The following is a 17,985-nucleotide window of genomic DNA, read 5'->3' as shown; positions in this document are numbered from 1 at the left end:
TGGACTTACATATGTTTTAAATTTTAAAATATATACATTTAAGACATGTAAGTATCATTTTTTTAAATGACTTGTATATTAATTGCCTTTCTGTGATTAACCAGGCAGCTATGAGTCCTGATTGTTCAGTTAAGCGTTCTTCTTCTACATCTGACTACCTGGCGGCCTCCTAAAACATGGCTATTACAAGGCTTACACATATAATAAAAGGAATTATTGAAGAAACTATTTTTTAACCTGGAGAGGCAACAACTTAGAGAAACAGAATTATTGATTTCACACAAATAAAGAATTATCCCATTTGAGGATAATTAAGTTTCTTCTATGAGACTCCACACAGAATCTTCTAGAAATAGCTCTAAACAAATTGAACAAAATGCAGAAAAGACAACATGGTATAACAGAAAGGCTTTACAGCCTTAGTGCCAGACAAACCCAGTTATAAATCCTGGCTCCACCCTGTATGGTACATGTATAAATTGTCAAGTTACTTCTCAAAGCCTCATTTTTTTCCTCCTTAAAACTATTGTAAAAATATTTATCTCAAAGCATTATGAAGAATAAATAAAATAGTCTATCTTAAATTCCCAGCACTGTTTGGGGCAGATATTAGACACATAATAAATGACAATTTCCCTCATCATCTTCCTCTCTGTCCCTGGAGGTGGGAAGCAGAAAAAGACAATTACCTGTTTAAACACACTACCACGAAATGCTTTGATAGTTTAAGGTGTGGATAGAACTATAAAAATTCCTTTGGGATCGAATCCTTCCCTGATGGCAGACACTTTTGACACTGTTCCTTACCCATCTACACGACATTTTCATTTTTATTTCTGGATAGCAGCCTTCCATCTTTGTTTAAGATTGGATAAATATCCTTTGGCTTTCAGCAAGGTCAACCCAGCCCCTGGTCTAAATCCAGACCTTTTGTGACAGATTACATTACCTTTCATCAAATATTCACTCCCTCTCCATGACCTCCTTGAGAAAAGCATCCTTTCCTGTCCCATTGATTTTGGACTTGGAAGGCAGCAGAAATAAGAATTTGCTGGTTCCAAGCCAAGGTTTGCCTCTCAAGAGTTTCTGCCATGAGGAGCTATACCTTGGGTAGCTAGGGTCTCATAAGAAGGCGAGACCGTGGAACAGTGGCCCTGGCTGATGAGAGAGAAGTCAATGTGTGTTATTGTGAGTCTCCGAGATGAGGTTGCAGTGTTTTGCTCAGCAGTTATCGAAACAGCTGACTGATAACACCTGCCTTTCCCAAGATTAGCAAGATTAGCAGAGAAGCTTCTGAGCAATGGTTTTCGTCTCTGATAAGAGAAAGGTGCACAGAGATAAACTTTCTCCTCAGGGTCCCATCTTGACTTTGATTGAAGTAGCCAGCTTATGACCCCGAGGAGAAGGCCCAGAGAATCGCAGACACCAGCCTAGAATTCCTGATCTAACACCACCAACCATCTTGCTTGACTTCTTGCAAAGTGAGAAGAATAAATCCCGGTTTGTTTATACCATGATTTGTGGGGCGGCTGTGTTATCTGCAGCTGAATGTATCCTAAGTGAAACTTACCGCTAAGATTTCTAGTTTTCATAACATAAGCTAACATACTTGACAACTCCCTGAGTTATTTCTGATTGGTGACCAGATGCCATGGATTGCGTTGTTGTGTATGACTTCACTGGCTCATGCAGTCAACATTATCAGCTAATGCATTGGACACCCAAGCATTTAGGATGTCCCCCCAGGGAACCATAGTCCCCATCACCACACTGATGGGTACAAAGCTTCATTTCCCTCAGAGAATCTTCCTTCACTTCCAGCGTACATTTACTCTCCACAGTGAAATAGCCCATGTGTGGTAGAAGTTACTTTTTGATTTGGCTATCTTCCAAGGGCTCTCATGATCCGCCCCCTATCTCACCACAAATGGGACAGAAATGACAAAAGTGAGATTCCTGTGTAAAAGGAAGAGGAGAGAAAAGCCCGTTCCATTGACTCCTCATTTCAGGGCTAAACAGGAGGGAGACAGCCTGGGTTCAGGCCCTAGTTCTGCTACTTTCCAGCTGTGAGAATAGGGGCAGGTCATTTACCCTCTCTTCACCCACTTCATTTCCTCAGAAGTAGAATAGAGATGCAGCCCCAGTACATGACTCATAGTACTGCCACAAGGCTTAAATGAGTTCATGTATGAAGGGTGCCTAGAATGCTGCACTGAAAGCAACAGTTGTATATATAAGAATTCGCCAATTTTGATATTTCTATCAAAGCACAGAATGCTGAAGCTTATAGCGAGAACGATGGACAGGATCAGTAAGAGGCAAGATGGTACAACGGGAGTGCTGCCGAGACAGGGCATTTTGGCTAATGCATGGCATGTGGAATAATAGAATTAGAGAGTCAGGGACCCAAAGTAATGCTTAAATACCCTGTAAAGCATTCTCATCAAGTGAGTCTACTTTTCTTGACTGGAATGTGAAGCTCATTCTTTCCTGAGGTTGCTTATTTAATCAGACATTTGTATCACTGTAGTTTTTACCTCTTGACCTTAATTTTTAATTTTTAAGGATATGCAGAGTAAGTCTAATTTATTCTAAATGTGTGAGCCCCAACATCACTAGTTATTAGGGAAATGCAAATCACAACCACAATGAAACATCACCTCATGCCTGTTAGAATGGTCATCAAAAAAAAAAAAAAAAAAAAGCCAAGAGATAAATGCTGGTGAGAACATGGAGAAAAGAGAACACTTGTGCACTGTTGGTGAGAATGTAAACTAGAATAGACACTGTGGAAAACAGTATGAAGGATCTTCAAAAAATTAAAAACAAAGCTACCATATGACCCAGCAATCCTACTTCTGGGTATTTATGCAAAGGAAATGAAAACACTAACTCAAAAAGATATCTGCACTGCCATGTTCACTGCAGTATTACCTACAATGGCCAAGACATGGAAACAACCTGAGTGTCCACTGACAGATGAATGGATAAAGAAGTTGTGGTATGTATATGTGATGGAATACTATTCAGCCATAAAAAAGCAAAATAAACAAGGAAATCCTGCCATTTGCAAAAGCATGAATGACCTCAAAGGTATTATGCTAAGTGAAATAAGTCATACAGAGAAAGACGAATACTGTATGATCTCACTTATATGTGGAATCTGAAAAAATAAAACAAAACAAAAAAAACACACAAAGAAACCCCAACTAAACTCATAGAAAAAGAGGTCAGATTTGTGGTTACCAGAGGCTAGGGGGTGGGGTAGGGGGATGGGGGAAAGGTAGTCAAAAGGTGAAAACTTCCTGTTACCAGATAAATAAGTACTAGGGATATAATGTACAACATGATGACTACTGTTAATGATGCTGTGTGATACGTATGAAAATTACTAAGAGTAAATCCTAAGAATTCTCACCACAAGAATTGTTTTTTTCCTATTTTGCTTTCTCTATGTATTGTATCTATATGAGATGATGGATGCTAACTAAACTTATTATGGAACCATTTCACAATATATATGTCAAACCATGATGCTGTCCACCTTAAATTCATACCGTGATGTGTATCAATTATACCTCATTAACACTGGAAAGTTTTTCATGTGAGAGTCCTTCAAATATTTCATGAGGCATTATTGTCCACCTCAGCCCCTTCTGCCATAGGGCTTTTCCAGATTCAGTAGATCTTATGCATATGACATAGCACCTCTGTTTTAGCCACACACTCTACTTTGCCTGTGTCCTTTGTGTGGATACAACCCTGCAGCACAAAGCGCACCATGGCAGTCCCAGCTTCTCTCTTGTTTTAGAAACTGTACTTCTGTTGATGTAGCTTACACACTCATGAATCCCTCTAGCAACTTCATCTTGCATTTATTTCCCCTCTGCCTGACTTGCTACTAAACTCCGAATTTCATTTCTGTATTTTTCCAACCAGAAACTCTGATGCAGATTATCATTTTTATTGTTATTACATTTCATCCCATTAGATGCAGCCAATCATTTTAACTTGTCAAGATCTTATATCTTGGTTCTGCCATCCCCTGTGTTTTCCATCCCACCTAGATTGCTGTCATCTGGAAACTAGATCTTTGTCATCTGAAAACTTAGTAAGCTTGCCTACCATGTCTTCATTTAAGACTTTGGTAAAACTGTGAAATAGATCAGGGCACACCACCAAAACCCTATCTAGGTTGTCAGTGAACCATTAATTGGCACCTCTAGTATAAATTTTTAATGAGTTTCAAATTGTATTTATCTGTCCATGAGGATTTCACAAGGCACCTTGTCAGTTGCGAAAGTACCAGGTCTGCAACATCTGAAAGTCCCAGAACCCTACCCCTATTAACAACAACAGCAAAAGGAAATGACTTTTGTTTCAAAACATTGCCTTTGGTATTGATCTCTTAAACGTTTATATAAAGATGGATGTTCACTAGATTTATTGTAGTGATTATTTTGCAATATATACAAATATAGAATGATTATGTTGTACATCTCAAACTAATATGATGTGTCAATTACATCTCAGTCAAAAAGGGTTGCTCTGTTAACCCACTGTCAAGGGGTAGATGCTATATTTATTCCATCCACTTTTTTAAAAAGATCACAGTGCATGGGGAGAGTGTTTTCACGGGCAAGGACCTAAGCTTCACACCCATATCTTCTGTGAATCAGGAAATGCTGGGCAGGTTTGAGGACTGATGGGACTGGCCTGCTGGCACCTATTTGCATGAAGCCTTCCCAGGAGCCTTATTAGAAGGTCAATGATTTGGTATAACAAGACTAATATCCTGCTCCAGAATCATGTCCATAAGTCTCTAAAGCCTCTCCTTGTTCAATCAAGCAGTATTCCAGAAGGAAACAAAACGTACCCCAAGGACAGAGAGTCAAGATGCACGAATTTTGTCTGTGGGTAATGGCTGGTTAGGAGGGGTAATTTTCTATTATAGTGACATGTATGTTGCTTGAATTCCCTTTTAATTCTCGAGTCCAGGGGGAGAAATCACAGATATTTCAGGTAACTATAGGTTTCAGTCCTGGCTCTACTATTAAATATCAAAGGACCATTGCTAATTCCTAATGAAAAAGAATTCTTTGTGAATTCCTACAGTTGTCAAGAAACACCTGGCCGTGAGTCTTGAATTGTTTGCAAGTACCCAGGGCACCTACTATATTTGCTTTTGATGTCCTAACCTTCTTATTCCATAGAGTCTATTTGGGATTATATAGTAAATATGAAATCTCTGGACACTTCCTTGAGTTACATTCCATTTTAGGTTAATTCTGAACTTTATGACTCTGTTTTCCTACAGTCCTTAGCACATACATGGCCATACGCAGCTTTCCTTTGCTGCTAATCCCCGTTTCTAAGTGTCCAAAGTAGCTTTCACTCACTAAGAGTGGATTTTATAGCTCAAACTGGGGTTCTTAGTTTCCTCGCTGTGAAACCAGCGACCCTCAAGGGGTTGGCGAGTGTAAGAGCTTTTGTTTTGGGATCTTGGAGAAGTAGGAGTTTTCTGTGAAGAGATGAGAGGCGAAAAACCAGATCAACCCCTATGCCAAACCCCACCAAACCCCACTGAGCCCAGTGGAGCCCCAATTCCTAGCCTCATGTGAAAGAGAGTCCAACAAAGACTGTGAAAGCTCTGAATGGAAATAGGAATCCAGGTGATAACCAGCAGCACAGAGTGGGGGAAAGGACACTTATTTCCTTCACTTCATCTCGGTGCACTGATGCCTCCTGAGGGCTTGGGGTAGCCGAGGGAGGACGCCTGGCAGAGTCATTCCCACGAAGAGCCCTGCAGCTAAGGGGATCCTGGAGAAGAAGCAGGAGAGGAAGGACACGAGGAGATAACTTCCTCTCAGGTTCGTGGTTTTCCTGGGAAGTACTCATCTCAGTGATGGACAGTGATACTCTGCCTCTGGTCCTAGCAGACTGGAGTCTTTGAATTAGGGTTTACTCTCATCTTGGCTTCCATTCATGGGTCCCTTTTCCTCACTTGGTAACCTCACCAGGAGGTCATGTTTATCCTGCCATTCTATAAAAACACTATTACCCGTGTTCTAAACATTGGAATGTCGCTATACCGATGTCTTAAGCACTGTGTCCCATTGCTGCACCAATGTTTCATCTATGAAACAGTATACATCTTTACTAATTGTCAAAATTATATTTTGAATAGTAATTAGATGTTAGGTGTTTCTATTCTTTTTTTGCAGTCAGTTTTAATTCTCTTTGAAAAGTCTAGCTGGTCATAGGGAAATTCTTCATTTCATGGGAAATTTCTTTGCCCAAAACTGATGGTATACATTTTTCATCATTCTTAATCCTTATGTTATTGTTCAAAAATTTACATCTCATTCTTTGACACCATCTATAGAGCTAGGTAATTATCTTTTATTTTGTCTTCTTGTAAAATTCCAAACTTCCGTGATATTCGGCACACATGGGGTATATGTACAAGACCTTCAGCTTTCTGCCAAACTTCACAAATGCAGGAAGTACCTCTTAGATTTTGTTGTTGGCATTCCCCTGTGTTGGGGTGTCCGTTATCTCTCAGCTTTATGCTTACCCTTCTATTATCACAGTAGTGGGAAGACTGCAAAATACATTTTGCAGAATCCCTTGCCAGCTGGCAGCCAATGGGAGGCAGGAAAGGGAAGGAGAATGGTTTCTGCTTGCATCTGCAACAGGGCGGCAGCAGGAACCGCATAGCAGTAGGAACAGCAAGGATGGTGATGGTGGTGACAGCAACAGTCACAACAGCGGTTTTGAAAAGAACACAGAAGCCAGAGTCGCAGGTGAGTGCCAGGTCTCGGGCAGCAGTGTCCCGACAGTGTCCCAGCCTCAGTGGCACAGGGCAAAATCATATTCCCTCTCATCCTGCAGCTTAAGTTGCGATACAGTTTAGGGCAATGGCCAATCTTGGGATAAGCTAAGCTTTCTTGTTTTGCTCCCGTAGCCCATTCCAAAACTATCATGTTCCTTCCGTTCAACTCCCTCTCTGTCAAACAGCTAGATCTGTTTCTGTTTTCCCGACTGGGCAGGACAGACGCGGGCTGCTATGAATCAGCATGTGTGTGTAACAGTCAGCAGATGTGGGATGCCCTCGAAGGCATTTCATCATATCCTGGAAAAACATTCAAGGGAGACTCAACTAACAACGTCAACTCTGCAAACAACTGTTCTTTGTCTCTCATAGACAATCACCAACCTCTCAGATCCAGTGAGAGGTTTTGTAGCATTCAGGGGCATTTATAGACCTTTGCTTGTACCATGTTTATCCCCTAGAAGGTCTGCATTTAAACTATTGGGAAACATGCAGACTTTTTGTGTCTGATGAGTCCTTTCTTTTTTCTCTGAGTGATTCAATTCGTCACTTTTATCTCCCTATATTTTTCTTCTCATTAACCGCCTAAGAACTTTGAATCTGTAGTTTCCTCTTGGTATTTCTTCCTCCATTTCTCTAGGAACTCTTCATTTTTAGTAGCTACTCTGGCATTCCGAGAGAGGATTCTCAAGAAAGAAAGGAAGTCTGTAGTAATAACTCTAGCCCAGAGGAAGGGATAAGATTGCTCTCATGAGTCAGGTTAAAATGTGAAGCTTATGTTGATGATATCAGTGTGAGCAAGAATCTTGTGCCATAATTCATTATCATGCAGCCTCTATCCAAGATCAAATATGGAGAATATCGTACTCCTCCAAAAAGTAAGACAGGAACATTATTGTAACATACAGAGACAACAGTCAACTGCACAGTGTAATCTTTTTTTCTTCCAAATTTTGTATCTAATCAAGGGTCAAATTCTAGGGATTATCATATTAAGTGAAGTAAGTCAGAAAAAGACAAATACCATATGATATCACTTACAGTGAAATCTAAAAAAATTAAAAATGAACTTATTTATAGAACAGAAATAGACTCACAAACATAGAAAAAAAAAACTATGATTACTTAAGACGAAAGGGGTGTGGGAAAGGATAAATTAGGAGTTTGGGATTAACAGATACACACTCCTATATATAAAGTAGATAAACAAGGACCTACTGTATAGCACAGGGAACTATATTCAATATCTTGTAATAACCTATAATGGAAAATAATCTGAAAAAGAATATATATATATGTTTAACTGTATAACTGAATCACTTTGTTGTACACCTGAAACTAACACAACATTGCAAATCAACTCTACTTTAATAAAATAAATAAATAACATATAGGACAATTCCATAGATTACCATAGTCAAATTCATGCCTGTACCTCTGTATTTAGAAATTATTCCTTCATTGTTCTGAACAATGGGGATGGGGGTTACTGACTCCAAATCTGAGAAATATACAGCCTGTTGCCTTGATAGATTTTTTTTTTTAATTTTAAAATTCAGCCTCTCTGTCTGCATGCACTTTCCTCCCTATGTCTGCATATAATGGTAGATTTAGAAGTCGACACTTGATTAGATACAAATTTGGAAGAAAAAGATTAAACTGTGCAATTGAATATTGTCCAGAAGCAGAGAAAGGCATGCAGCCAAATTTCCCCAGCTCTTTTTTTCATCACATGGCGTTGCTTGGATATCAGCTAATCAACAAACTGGATTTTACCACAACCGCCCCATGCAGGAAGAGACTTTGCAAGAAAATTATATTGTTGCAAGAAAACTACATTGATTATGAATACAAGCTTTTTAAAAAGGGGATAATACAATACAGGGTAAGTTTCTTTTAAGCCAATCTGTCTTTCTGTTTCAGATACAAATTAGTTTGCAAATTTTTCCTCCTGAATTCTTCAAGCATTTTAATCAAACTTTATTAAGGATAGACCACTTGAATAAATAAGATGGAATTCCTTAGCAATAGCCCAAGAAAAGTACACATGAATTGTTGCCACAGGAAAGATCATCAGTCATTTCCTTATGCTATTTGAGGAGAGAAGAAATCTTTCCAGTTTTGGACAATATTTATGTTCTGCTCCACAGATACAGAAAATGGGCATAGGGATATTGAGATGATTTGAATACAGGATAGAGTGGAGGCTTCTATCATGGAGAATATTAAAAGGGTCTATCTTGGTTGATATGGTTTCTGGAGTACATGTTGAAAGAAAGTAGTATTAAATAAAATATTTATAGTTTAATTTATAAGTTTGTATTGTGGAAACAAAACACAGGAAGAAGTGGACTGATGTTTTCCTAATAAATTTCTCTTCTGGAAGATTTGAGCCTTAGCTTTGTATACTCAAACCAGAGCTTTCTCACACGTTAAAATCCTTGTTAAGCGGGGGAGGGTATAGCTTAAGTGGTAGAGGGTATGCTCAGCATGCACAAGGTCCTGGGTTCAATCCCCAGTACCTCCTCTAAAATTAAATAAATAAGTAAACCTAATTACCTTCCCCCTAAAAGAAATTTAAAACTTTTTTTGAAGTGCAACACACTTTAAAAAAAATTTTAATTCATGTTAAGTGTATGTACATGCGTGTGCACATACGATTGGGTAGAGGAGAGAGGAGGAACCAGCCTTGAGTAAGAGCATCCTATAGTCAAGTCTTGGTCAATCAAACAAGCCGACGGGGTAGGCGTCGTTGACAAGGGCAAAGGAATGAGCAGAGAAGAAAATGCTCCCATTTTCCACTCTGCCTCGGCAACCCTATACCAATATGTCAACCTTCCTTGATTGTTGATTTTTAAATTATTATATACACCTCAGATTCTAAACCCTAAACTGCGTGGAAAGGAAAGGAGACGTACTCAGAGCGGGTGTGGCGCCTTCATTTTGTATCTTGCTCAGGTTAGAAACACGGCTAGCTTTAATAGTTTCTTTTACAGTACCAGGCTGTGAAATTGCAAATCTAAATGTGCAAGAAATGGCAAGAGATATAAAGCCAACACTAAAAAAATCATATTTTCAAAGGATAGTTCATGAGCCAGGAAAGTGCACAACACATAGAGTATGATCTCCCTTTCCTAAAATCACACAGATGTACACAGAAAATAGATAGATAGATAGATAGATAGATAGATAGATAGATAGATAGATAGACAGATAGATAGATAGATAGACAGACAGACATCAAATGCCAACAATAGTTATGGACAGTTAGATTATAGATGATCTTACTTTCTTTGATTTTTAAATTTTCCCAAATTTTCAAAATAAGTATTACTTTTAGAATTTGATAAGGTAATAACTATTACTTAGAACTATCGAGAAATAACCATTGTGACCTGGTGTGTTTCTACAACCCACCTGTTTCAAACGCAGAGCGACGCAGAAAGACAGAGCTCTCTGAATTATTCCTTCAATAAGTAAGAGGTGGGAATAGGGCAAAGTGCAGAACTAAGCAGTCTGATGAGGTCCCAGCCTTGGAATCGCAAGAGAAAATGCCTTTCCCCTTGAAATAAAGAACATTTACTTATTTATTTACTTATTTGCTTACTTATTTAGGTACATACCCAAAATTGGTTGAACAAAATGAAATTTTATGCTATGTTTTGTTGTTGCTTGGAGGTGCAAGATGAAGATGGGAGAAAAACAGAGGAGACAACAGCAGCTCCGGAATGCTCCACAGATTCCTCGCATTCGAGTCCCTCCCTCCGCCTCGGACACTTCCTTGCTGAAGGTACAGCATGCTGTTCACAGCTGGAGGGGCCTTCTCTGTCTCTTCCTCAAGAGTAGAGGACTTCCCAGGTCTTTGTTTATCCAGCATTAGGGAGAACACTGGGCTCAACCAAGGCACTTGGTTGATGTGTGGGTGCGAGGATGAATGAGCATTTGGATGATCCAATCCTACACCCACCTAGGAACTCCAGGAGATGGTCACAGCTCCCTTGCTGACCCACCACCAGTGATGGGAGACTCACTAACTGACCACATTGTGGCTCCCGGCTAGCGAGTACCTTAGCTCCTTTCGGTCAAAATTAGTACCAGCCGTTCCCATACTCTTTGTAAAAATTTCGATTCTCTTCCATCCCCTCAAGGAAGGTTGAGCAACAGGGTAAAGATATTACAAATATTATCTGTTACTTCTCATTTAAGAACTTGAGAGTTTTACTAAAGACAGGAATTAGGCATTTTTTCTTTATAAATTAAAACCATAACTTTGGACTTTTGGACTTTTGCTCTTGAAATAGCTTGCAATTTTCGTGTTATATTATTCTCGATCATTTGAAAAGGCTTAGTTAGGAATCTATTTTCTTCTTCAAATATATTGTCTTTGAAAACATCTAATACAGAAAATGTGAAGCTGAAATGATGTCTTGAAGTGTGACATACATACTTGGCTACTTTTACTCTGGATATATTTCCAATATCAAGTTTAAGGAAATCTCTAGATCTCAAAAAAAAAAAAATTCTCACCCACAGATTTCAACTCCACATAAAATTTCTAGCAGATAAAATTCACTTAGCTTTTGTATGTAATTATCTTAGGTTTAGTTTTTATTACATGGTTATCAACTGGTTTTGAAAATTCTGTCATTGTTTTGAATTTTTTAGCCCAAGATGAACTTATTTTACCTTGATTTTTCTAAAATTTCTGTTTCCCCAACTGTATGCAGTAAGCACTTAAGACATGCTAGATATGTACAAGTAGTTGTGGCCCAGACTCTCCCAGGTCCGCTCTAGCACTGGATGGTAGCCTTCTCAAAGGTCTCCCCGCCAGTGGTCCATCTTCCCTTAAGCCCATTCCCCACAGCAGGACCAGAGTGATCTTTCTAAAATGCAGAGCTGCTCAGCTTAAAGAATGGCATTTTAGGCTGGGTAATTCTTTGTTGCCAGGGGACTGGGAGGCTGTCTTATGCTCTGTAGTATGTTTGGCAGTAACCCTGGCCTCTGCCAACTGAATGCCAGCGTCATCCATCCTTCTTTCCATCATTTGTGACAACCAAACATTTCTCCGGATATTGCCGAATGTCCTTTGAGGGTCAAAATCACTCGTGTTGAGAACCATTACCTCAAATAAAAACCAAGGGTTCCTCATACAAAAGATCATCTTTAAACTCTTAACGTAGCAGGAAAGACTTCTGTGATCTTCCGCTGTCTAACTCTAGAGACTTTTCCAGCTCAGACTCTATATTCTGGTTAAAAAGCCTGGTTCCCAGTATATTCAGATACTTTGTGCCCCATAAGAAAATGTGTACCTCTTTGTCCCTCTCATCAGCTGTTCTTTTTCTTCTAGTCGAGTAGTTCCCAAATGCTAGAGTCCATGTGTCACAACCACCTGGGGGGCACCAGAGTGCTGGCTGCCGTCTCCCAGAGTTTCTGAGTCTGTAGGTCTGGGGTGGGGCCTGAGAACTTGCATTTCTAACAAACTCTTAGGTGATGCTGATGGCCTTTGAGAACCAGTATTCTAGTCCCTTGAGGGACTTCTTCCTCACCCTGAAGACTCAGCTGTGCTGGTCGCCTCTTTCAGGAAGCCTCCTTGGCTGCTAAAGCAGAGATTGTTTTCCTTGTCGGTTTTCATAGCACTTTTCACTAATGACCTTGAACCCTTATCACATGACCCATCATCTACCTGTCTGTCTCCCCTGTGTCCTGAGGCCTCTCTGTGGGAAGTGCTCTTTTACCCTCCCGGGGCCTGGCATGCTTCAGACGCTGTGTAGACTCATGGCCTACCTTCCTCAGCTAGGATTATAATAGATTATAACACAGTTATAGGATATTGGAAATCCTTGGCTCTCTCTCAGCCCAATACTTTGACCTGCTTACCTAGAATCGCTCTTTTTTTTAAAACTCATTTTCACCATCACACAAGCCAGTGGATGACTGTTTGAGTAAACTAAGGGAGGGGAGTGGAAACTACCCAATTGTTTTCTAATTGTTACTCTATCTGTCTATCTAGCTACCTGTGTTTCTACCTTTCTGTATCTATTTGTATCTCTATTCATAGATATCTATATATCAACATATCTGAATCTTTCTATCATTTCTATCTCTATACATAGACAGGTATCTATATATCTATCTTTCTATTTATTTAGCTTTCTATATGTAAAAAGAATTTTTTTATTTTTCATAAAGGAAAAGCTTTAAAGTCACAGAACTATTAAAATTGTTTTAGATGGCTATGTAGAATACTCAAACATTTCTAAATGACTTACATAGAGACAGAGAAGCATCTTATTTCTGCGGAAGTCAGTTTGGAATACATCACGCTGTAATCCTATTGAACGCCACCGACTCATCAAAATCACCTGCTCTGCTCCGACAGGACCTAAGCCGAGGGCAGCAGCGATACTTTCACAGCATCATGAGGATTTACGACTCCAGGCCCCAGTGGGCTGCCCTGCAGGCCCGCTATATTCACAGCCTTCAGGAACAGCAGCTGCTTGGTGAGTTTAACTGTCTGACCTGAACCAGGCACCTCAGGACGGGACTCGTATGCTGCAGCCGGAAGTCAAGTTTCCAGATAAATAATGCAAGTAGAATGGCCCCTCCCAGCCTGCTAGTTTATCAACTTGGCAGGTAAAATTTAAAAATGATTATCTTTGACAATAAAAAGCAGGGTTTTATGGGGAAATTAAGAGGGGTTAAAGAAATCAGAGTATGGATTGTTATCCAATGTCAACAACTCTCTGAGATTTACAAGAACTTGATCTAGTAGAAATGGCCAGGGGCTCAGGCAGATGGTCGCAGCTTGGACCACAGCTCAGCCCCACGCTGGTTGTGCAAACTCAAAGGCTTGTTTGACTCACAGCAATAATAGGTATATACGTTATATACTGTGTTTCTGACATTGTACCACGTGCTCTGCACAGACTATCTCATACTCCCCATACTTTATGGTTGTGGGAAACTGCAGCTCAGGCAGATTACATAACCTGATCAAGATCTACCAATAGTCACCGCCAGTTAGGCCCATCATCTGCATCTTCACCCCCAGGCTCTGCCATCTCTCCTTCCACCAAGCTCGTGAGATTTTATGAAGCACAAATGAAAGAATGGTTGTGAAAAACCTTCAGAGATGATAAGGAACAACCCACTGAAAGGGGTAATTGTTATTAAATCCCTTTTCTTCCAGGAGTCATTTTCAGTCTCAGTCTCCCTCCCTTACTACTCTCTTCTCCTAACTCCAAAAGAGCCTTTCTTTTGTAAAACCCTCACTGGACATGAGCACAGCTACCTTATGACTGTTGTTCCTGTGTTTCCACAAGAGGAAAAGATGGTTTTGGCAAGTGATTTAATATCAAGAACAATGACAACAATAGTTATCTTTTGGGGGCTTTCTATGAGCCAGGTCTCATTCTAAGCACATTGCATGTACTATTTAAAACTCAAACACTTCTACCTGGTGGTGCCTTTATAACCACATTTTACAGAAGAGGAAATTGTGACATGAGTAACTTAAATAACTTAACCAGGGTCAAGCAACTAGTAAATGGCAGAGTCAGGACTCATCCTGGTCCCCATGATTGTCTGAAGGTTTGCAGAAGCGTCATCCAGTAGCTTTGTTTGTAGAGTAAAACTGCATAGAAACCAATGAAACCAAAACAAAGATATGCAATGTTTAGCGTATATAAAACCCCCCTGTCTATGTTATTAAAATACAGACTTCTGACTCGGAAGGACTTTGAAATAGAGTTAGAAATCCGCATTTTTAAAGATCTGCATTTTTAACGTGGCCTCAGCCCAGTAATTCTGGAGTGCTCGATCTGCAGACTACACCTTTGAAACACTGAGAAAAATGAAATGAAATGAAATACAGAGAGGTTGAATATACCTGTTTCTATCTGAAGAAATTTTTGAAATTGAAGATAAGCAATTCAGATGAAGACTCCTTATGGCTCAAGTCCCTCTCCAACTAATCAATGACTAGGTATTTATTAACTAAATTAGCTGAGAAATGGGAAAGAAGAAACATACTTCATGTCTTGAAAGATTCTACAATCTGAGCGTCCTAAACACAATTGTTTCTACCCCCACAAAGCAGAAGGAATTTTGTGCATATGGGAGTATTTGCAGAATTGTTTGCTTATCTGTTCTTTGAAATTTGTCTAATTTCTTCTCCCCCAGGTTATATTACCCAACAGGAGGCCTTGGCTTGTGCCGCTGTGCTTAGGGCTTCAACCGAGAGAGCCGCGGCCAAGGCAGCTTCTCAAGGAATCCTCCCCAGAAAAGCATCAGGCGTGGCAAGCACCAGGCGCTCAGCACTGCCTGTGGCTGCGGTTCGACCCAAGGCCCAAAGCACAGGGCTCCGATCCCCCAGAATCAAGGCTTTGCACAAGCTCTGAACAGGCAGTTTGCCCATGTTCTCTTGGCACCTAGTGGGTACTTAGTGCATATTTGTTGAATACGAATGAATAAAAGAATAACTTCGAATACAAACCCCACATCTAGAAATCATCTCTCTGTCTCTCTCATTCACATCCATTTTGCCAGCAAGAACAAGCTGAGAGGCTTAAGAGCAATGGAGCCAAGAGTAAGCAAGTCTTTCATTCCCTACATAATCTGTAGAGTAAAATGACTTTTGAACCTTTTAACGTAAAAGCTTCTTTTGAATTAGAACATCCCGGAGACATCCCAAGAACAGTGGAAAGGGCGAGTGACCAGAGGGTTCAGGTCCTCTGTCACCGGGTGAGCATATTTTGAAAGCCCCCTATGGTGTGTATTGAAAATACACAAACCAATGGAGTGACTGCTGAGCATGCAGGGCTTCTGGACCATATCATCTCAGAGCGACTGGACTGTGCCGTTCTGTGTCCCTCTTCCTCTCATCTTCCCCATCAAACAATAGCATTCCACTTGGCCCCAAATCTTCTGCTTCTTGCCTGACTCAGTCGCTTTGTGTCCTCTTGAAACTTGGACTTATCATCCAGCCACAGCTGAGTTCATTCTACACAGCTGTAATTGACCTCGACACCGGTAAGAGGATTCAGGCACACATCTTCCCCTGGCAGCTGAAGATACACTCTCAGCAGAGCAAAAATAGCCCCAAAGAACAGATCTCAAGTTTAACCTTTCTGTGGCCTTAATGGTTTTAAGCAAAGTACACCACACTGCACAAATATGCCAAAAGCAAAATAACACTGAGTCAGATCATCATATGAACGGTAGAGTATAAAATTACTTCTATTTCTTAGTTAGTTTCATCATTAGTGATTTTTTTATATGTTAAAAATAAGTCACCATTGCTCAGAGGAACTCAAAACAAACAAAAAAAATGCCTTCTCTTCATCTCATTTCTAAATGTTCAGCACACTTCTCTTGTTCAAATCGATCAATGACTTTGTCAAGCCCCTAAGAGGAGTTGGTTGAGATGGAATATAAACTTGCTTGACAAGAAATATGCTAACATTGACCTGAAAGGAAGATGCTGCAATATTACCAAAAAAAAAAGAAACTCATTGATGGTGATGATTATCTTCTCTCTACAAACATTAACATAGAAGATACACAACTTGTTGTGAGATTCTGAAAACTCCCAGTACTGGTCTGGGATCTGATCTAATTTTGGGTGGAGGGGGGACAAGAGGCATGGTTGGCAAGAAGACTTGGAAAGCCAATGCTGACTTTGCTGGGTTCATTCACTTAATCATAAAGAAGCTTCTTGACGTCTGTAAATCAGGCCCTGATTCATGTACTCCAAGTAGCTTTATGGTTCTAAGTTAAGAATTGTTAGGTAGGCTTAAAAGAAGAAAAAAGAAATCAAATGAAACTAGGGGGAGTTACGGGGTAGCCCTCTTAAGAGACAGGGGTTTGTAGTTGACCTAAGTTGGCCTGTATTAACCTTCCCATTGCTATCACAATGGGGCTTTTATCCCTTTGAACTTCTTGCATGCACTTTTATCTTAGACCTTTTTTTTTTTTTGATGGGCATAGATACTTGCTATGTCAACTTTAGCTAGCAATGCAGAATATTAAGGAGGCTATTTATAATTCTGAGCGGCATCCCTGCATGAAAAACTTCAGAAGCACCTTGTGTCTGATAGAGGACTCTGAAAGCTAGCTGTCAGGTGAATGTTACAGGCCCAGAAGAAGGACAGGTAGATCTAAGTTGGTACAGAAGGTCCCGTTTGTTGGATCTCCCTTCTGAGAAGATAATGCCCTACCTCGTGAGCCCCATACCCAAAGCTTATGAAGAATATGATTGGTTGATGGTGCTGGAAGAAAGATACTCACCTGGGAGGATGCTGAGATAGATGCTCAAAGGGGAGCAAAGGACACACGGTACCTTTCAGGAAAGCCTAATACTTTGACTTGTTGGAGACTAGATTCTTGCCCTCCCAATGTCAATGGGCATCATCAGAATTTAAAGTCCTTGAGATGTCACCATCTCACCTGAAATTACTAGTACGCGTACAGCACCTGGTTTGTGGTAGGTAATCAATTATATTGGTTGAATAATAATGACATGTTGAAAGATTTTGCAAATCAGACTGGCCTATAAATTTGTGAAATATTCTAGGGTCCCGGAATTCCACAACTACTAGTGGGGAGCAGCATTAGTTTATTAAGGACAGTGGATAAGAAGAGTGCAGCCAGGTGCCAGCAATAGGGGTGCGTTGTCTGTAAAGGATTGTAAAACAATCATAAAGCTGCTTAAAAGCTGGTCTGCTTTCTATTATCCCCATAAGCCAGCAATTCTAAACAGTACCAATGAAGAAATATTCTTCTCCCCAAAATCTTTTGTTGGTCTAGTTTCTAAACAATTGCTGAAGTTACTGTTGAGTTTAAATTATATATATATATATATATATATGCTTCAAAGTAGCACATTTTGATTGCTTTTCCTTTAATAAAATTTTATTCTGCATGGAAAGTGATTCAGAGAACTCCAAAACCATATCATATCAGCTGATGTGGTTTTTGTTGTGATCACAACCAACTCTTGTTTATGCTTATCATAAAGACAAGAAATAGAATTTGAATTACTTCTTTATGTGGCCACTTAGCATTTTCTTTTTTTCAAACAATTTTTGAGGTACAATTGATATGCACTAAATGTGTTCAATTAAAGTTCCGTGAGTCTTGATAAATGCATA

At 39.9% G+C, this 17,985-nt stretch overlaps 1 protein-coding gene across 1 annotated transcript; it reads left to right on the top strand.

Moving 5' to 3' along the window:
• The first annotated feature begins 8,590 nt into the window (after positions 1 to 8,590).
• FAM216B (family with sequence similarity 216 member B) lies at positions 8,591 to 15,328 on the top strand. Its single transcript, XM_010973268.3, has 4 exons — positions 8,591 to 8,720; positions 10,514 to 10,625; positions 13,215 to 13,335; positions 15,017 to 15,328. Exons 2-4 carry the CDS (start codon positions 10,521 to 10,523, stop codon positions 15,232 to 15,234), a joined length of 444 nt encoding a protein of 147 aa, XP_010971570.1. The 5' UTR covers positions 8,591 to 8,720; positions 10,514 to 10,520; the 3' UTR covers positions 15,235 to 15,328.
• The last annotated feature ends 2,657 nt before the right edge of the window (positions 15,329 to 17,985 follow it).

This window comes from Camelus bactrianus, chromosome 14, assembly GCF_048773025.1.
Source record: "Camelus bactrianus isolate YW-2024 breed Bactrian camel chromosome 14, ASM4877302v1, whole genome shotgun sequence".
NCBI lineage: Eukaryota > Metazoa > Chordata > Mammalia > Artiodactyla > Camelidae > Camelus > Camelus bactrianus.
This window is presented reverse-complemented; position numbering and strand designations above follow the sequence as displayed.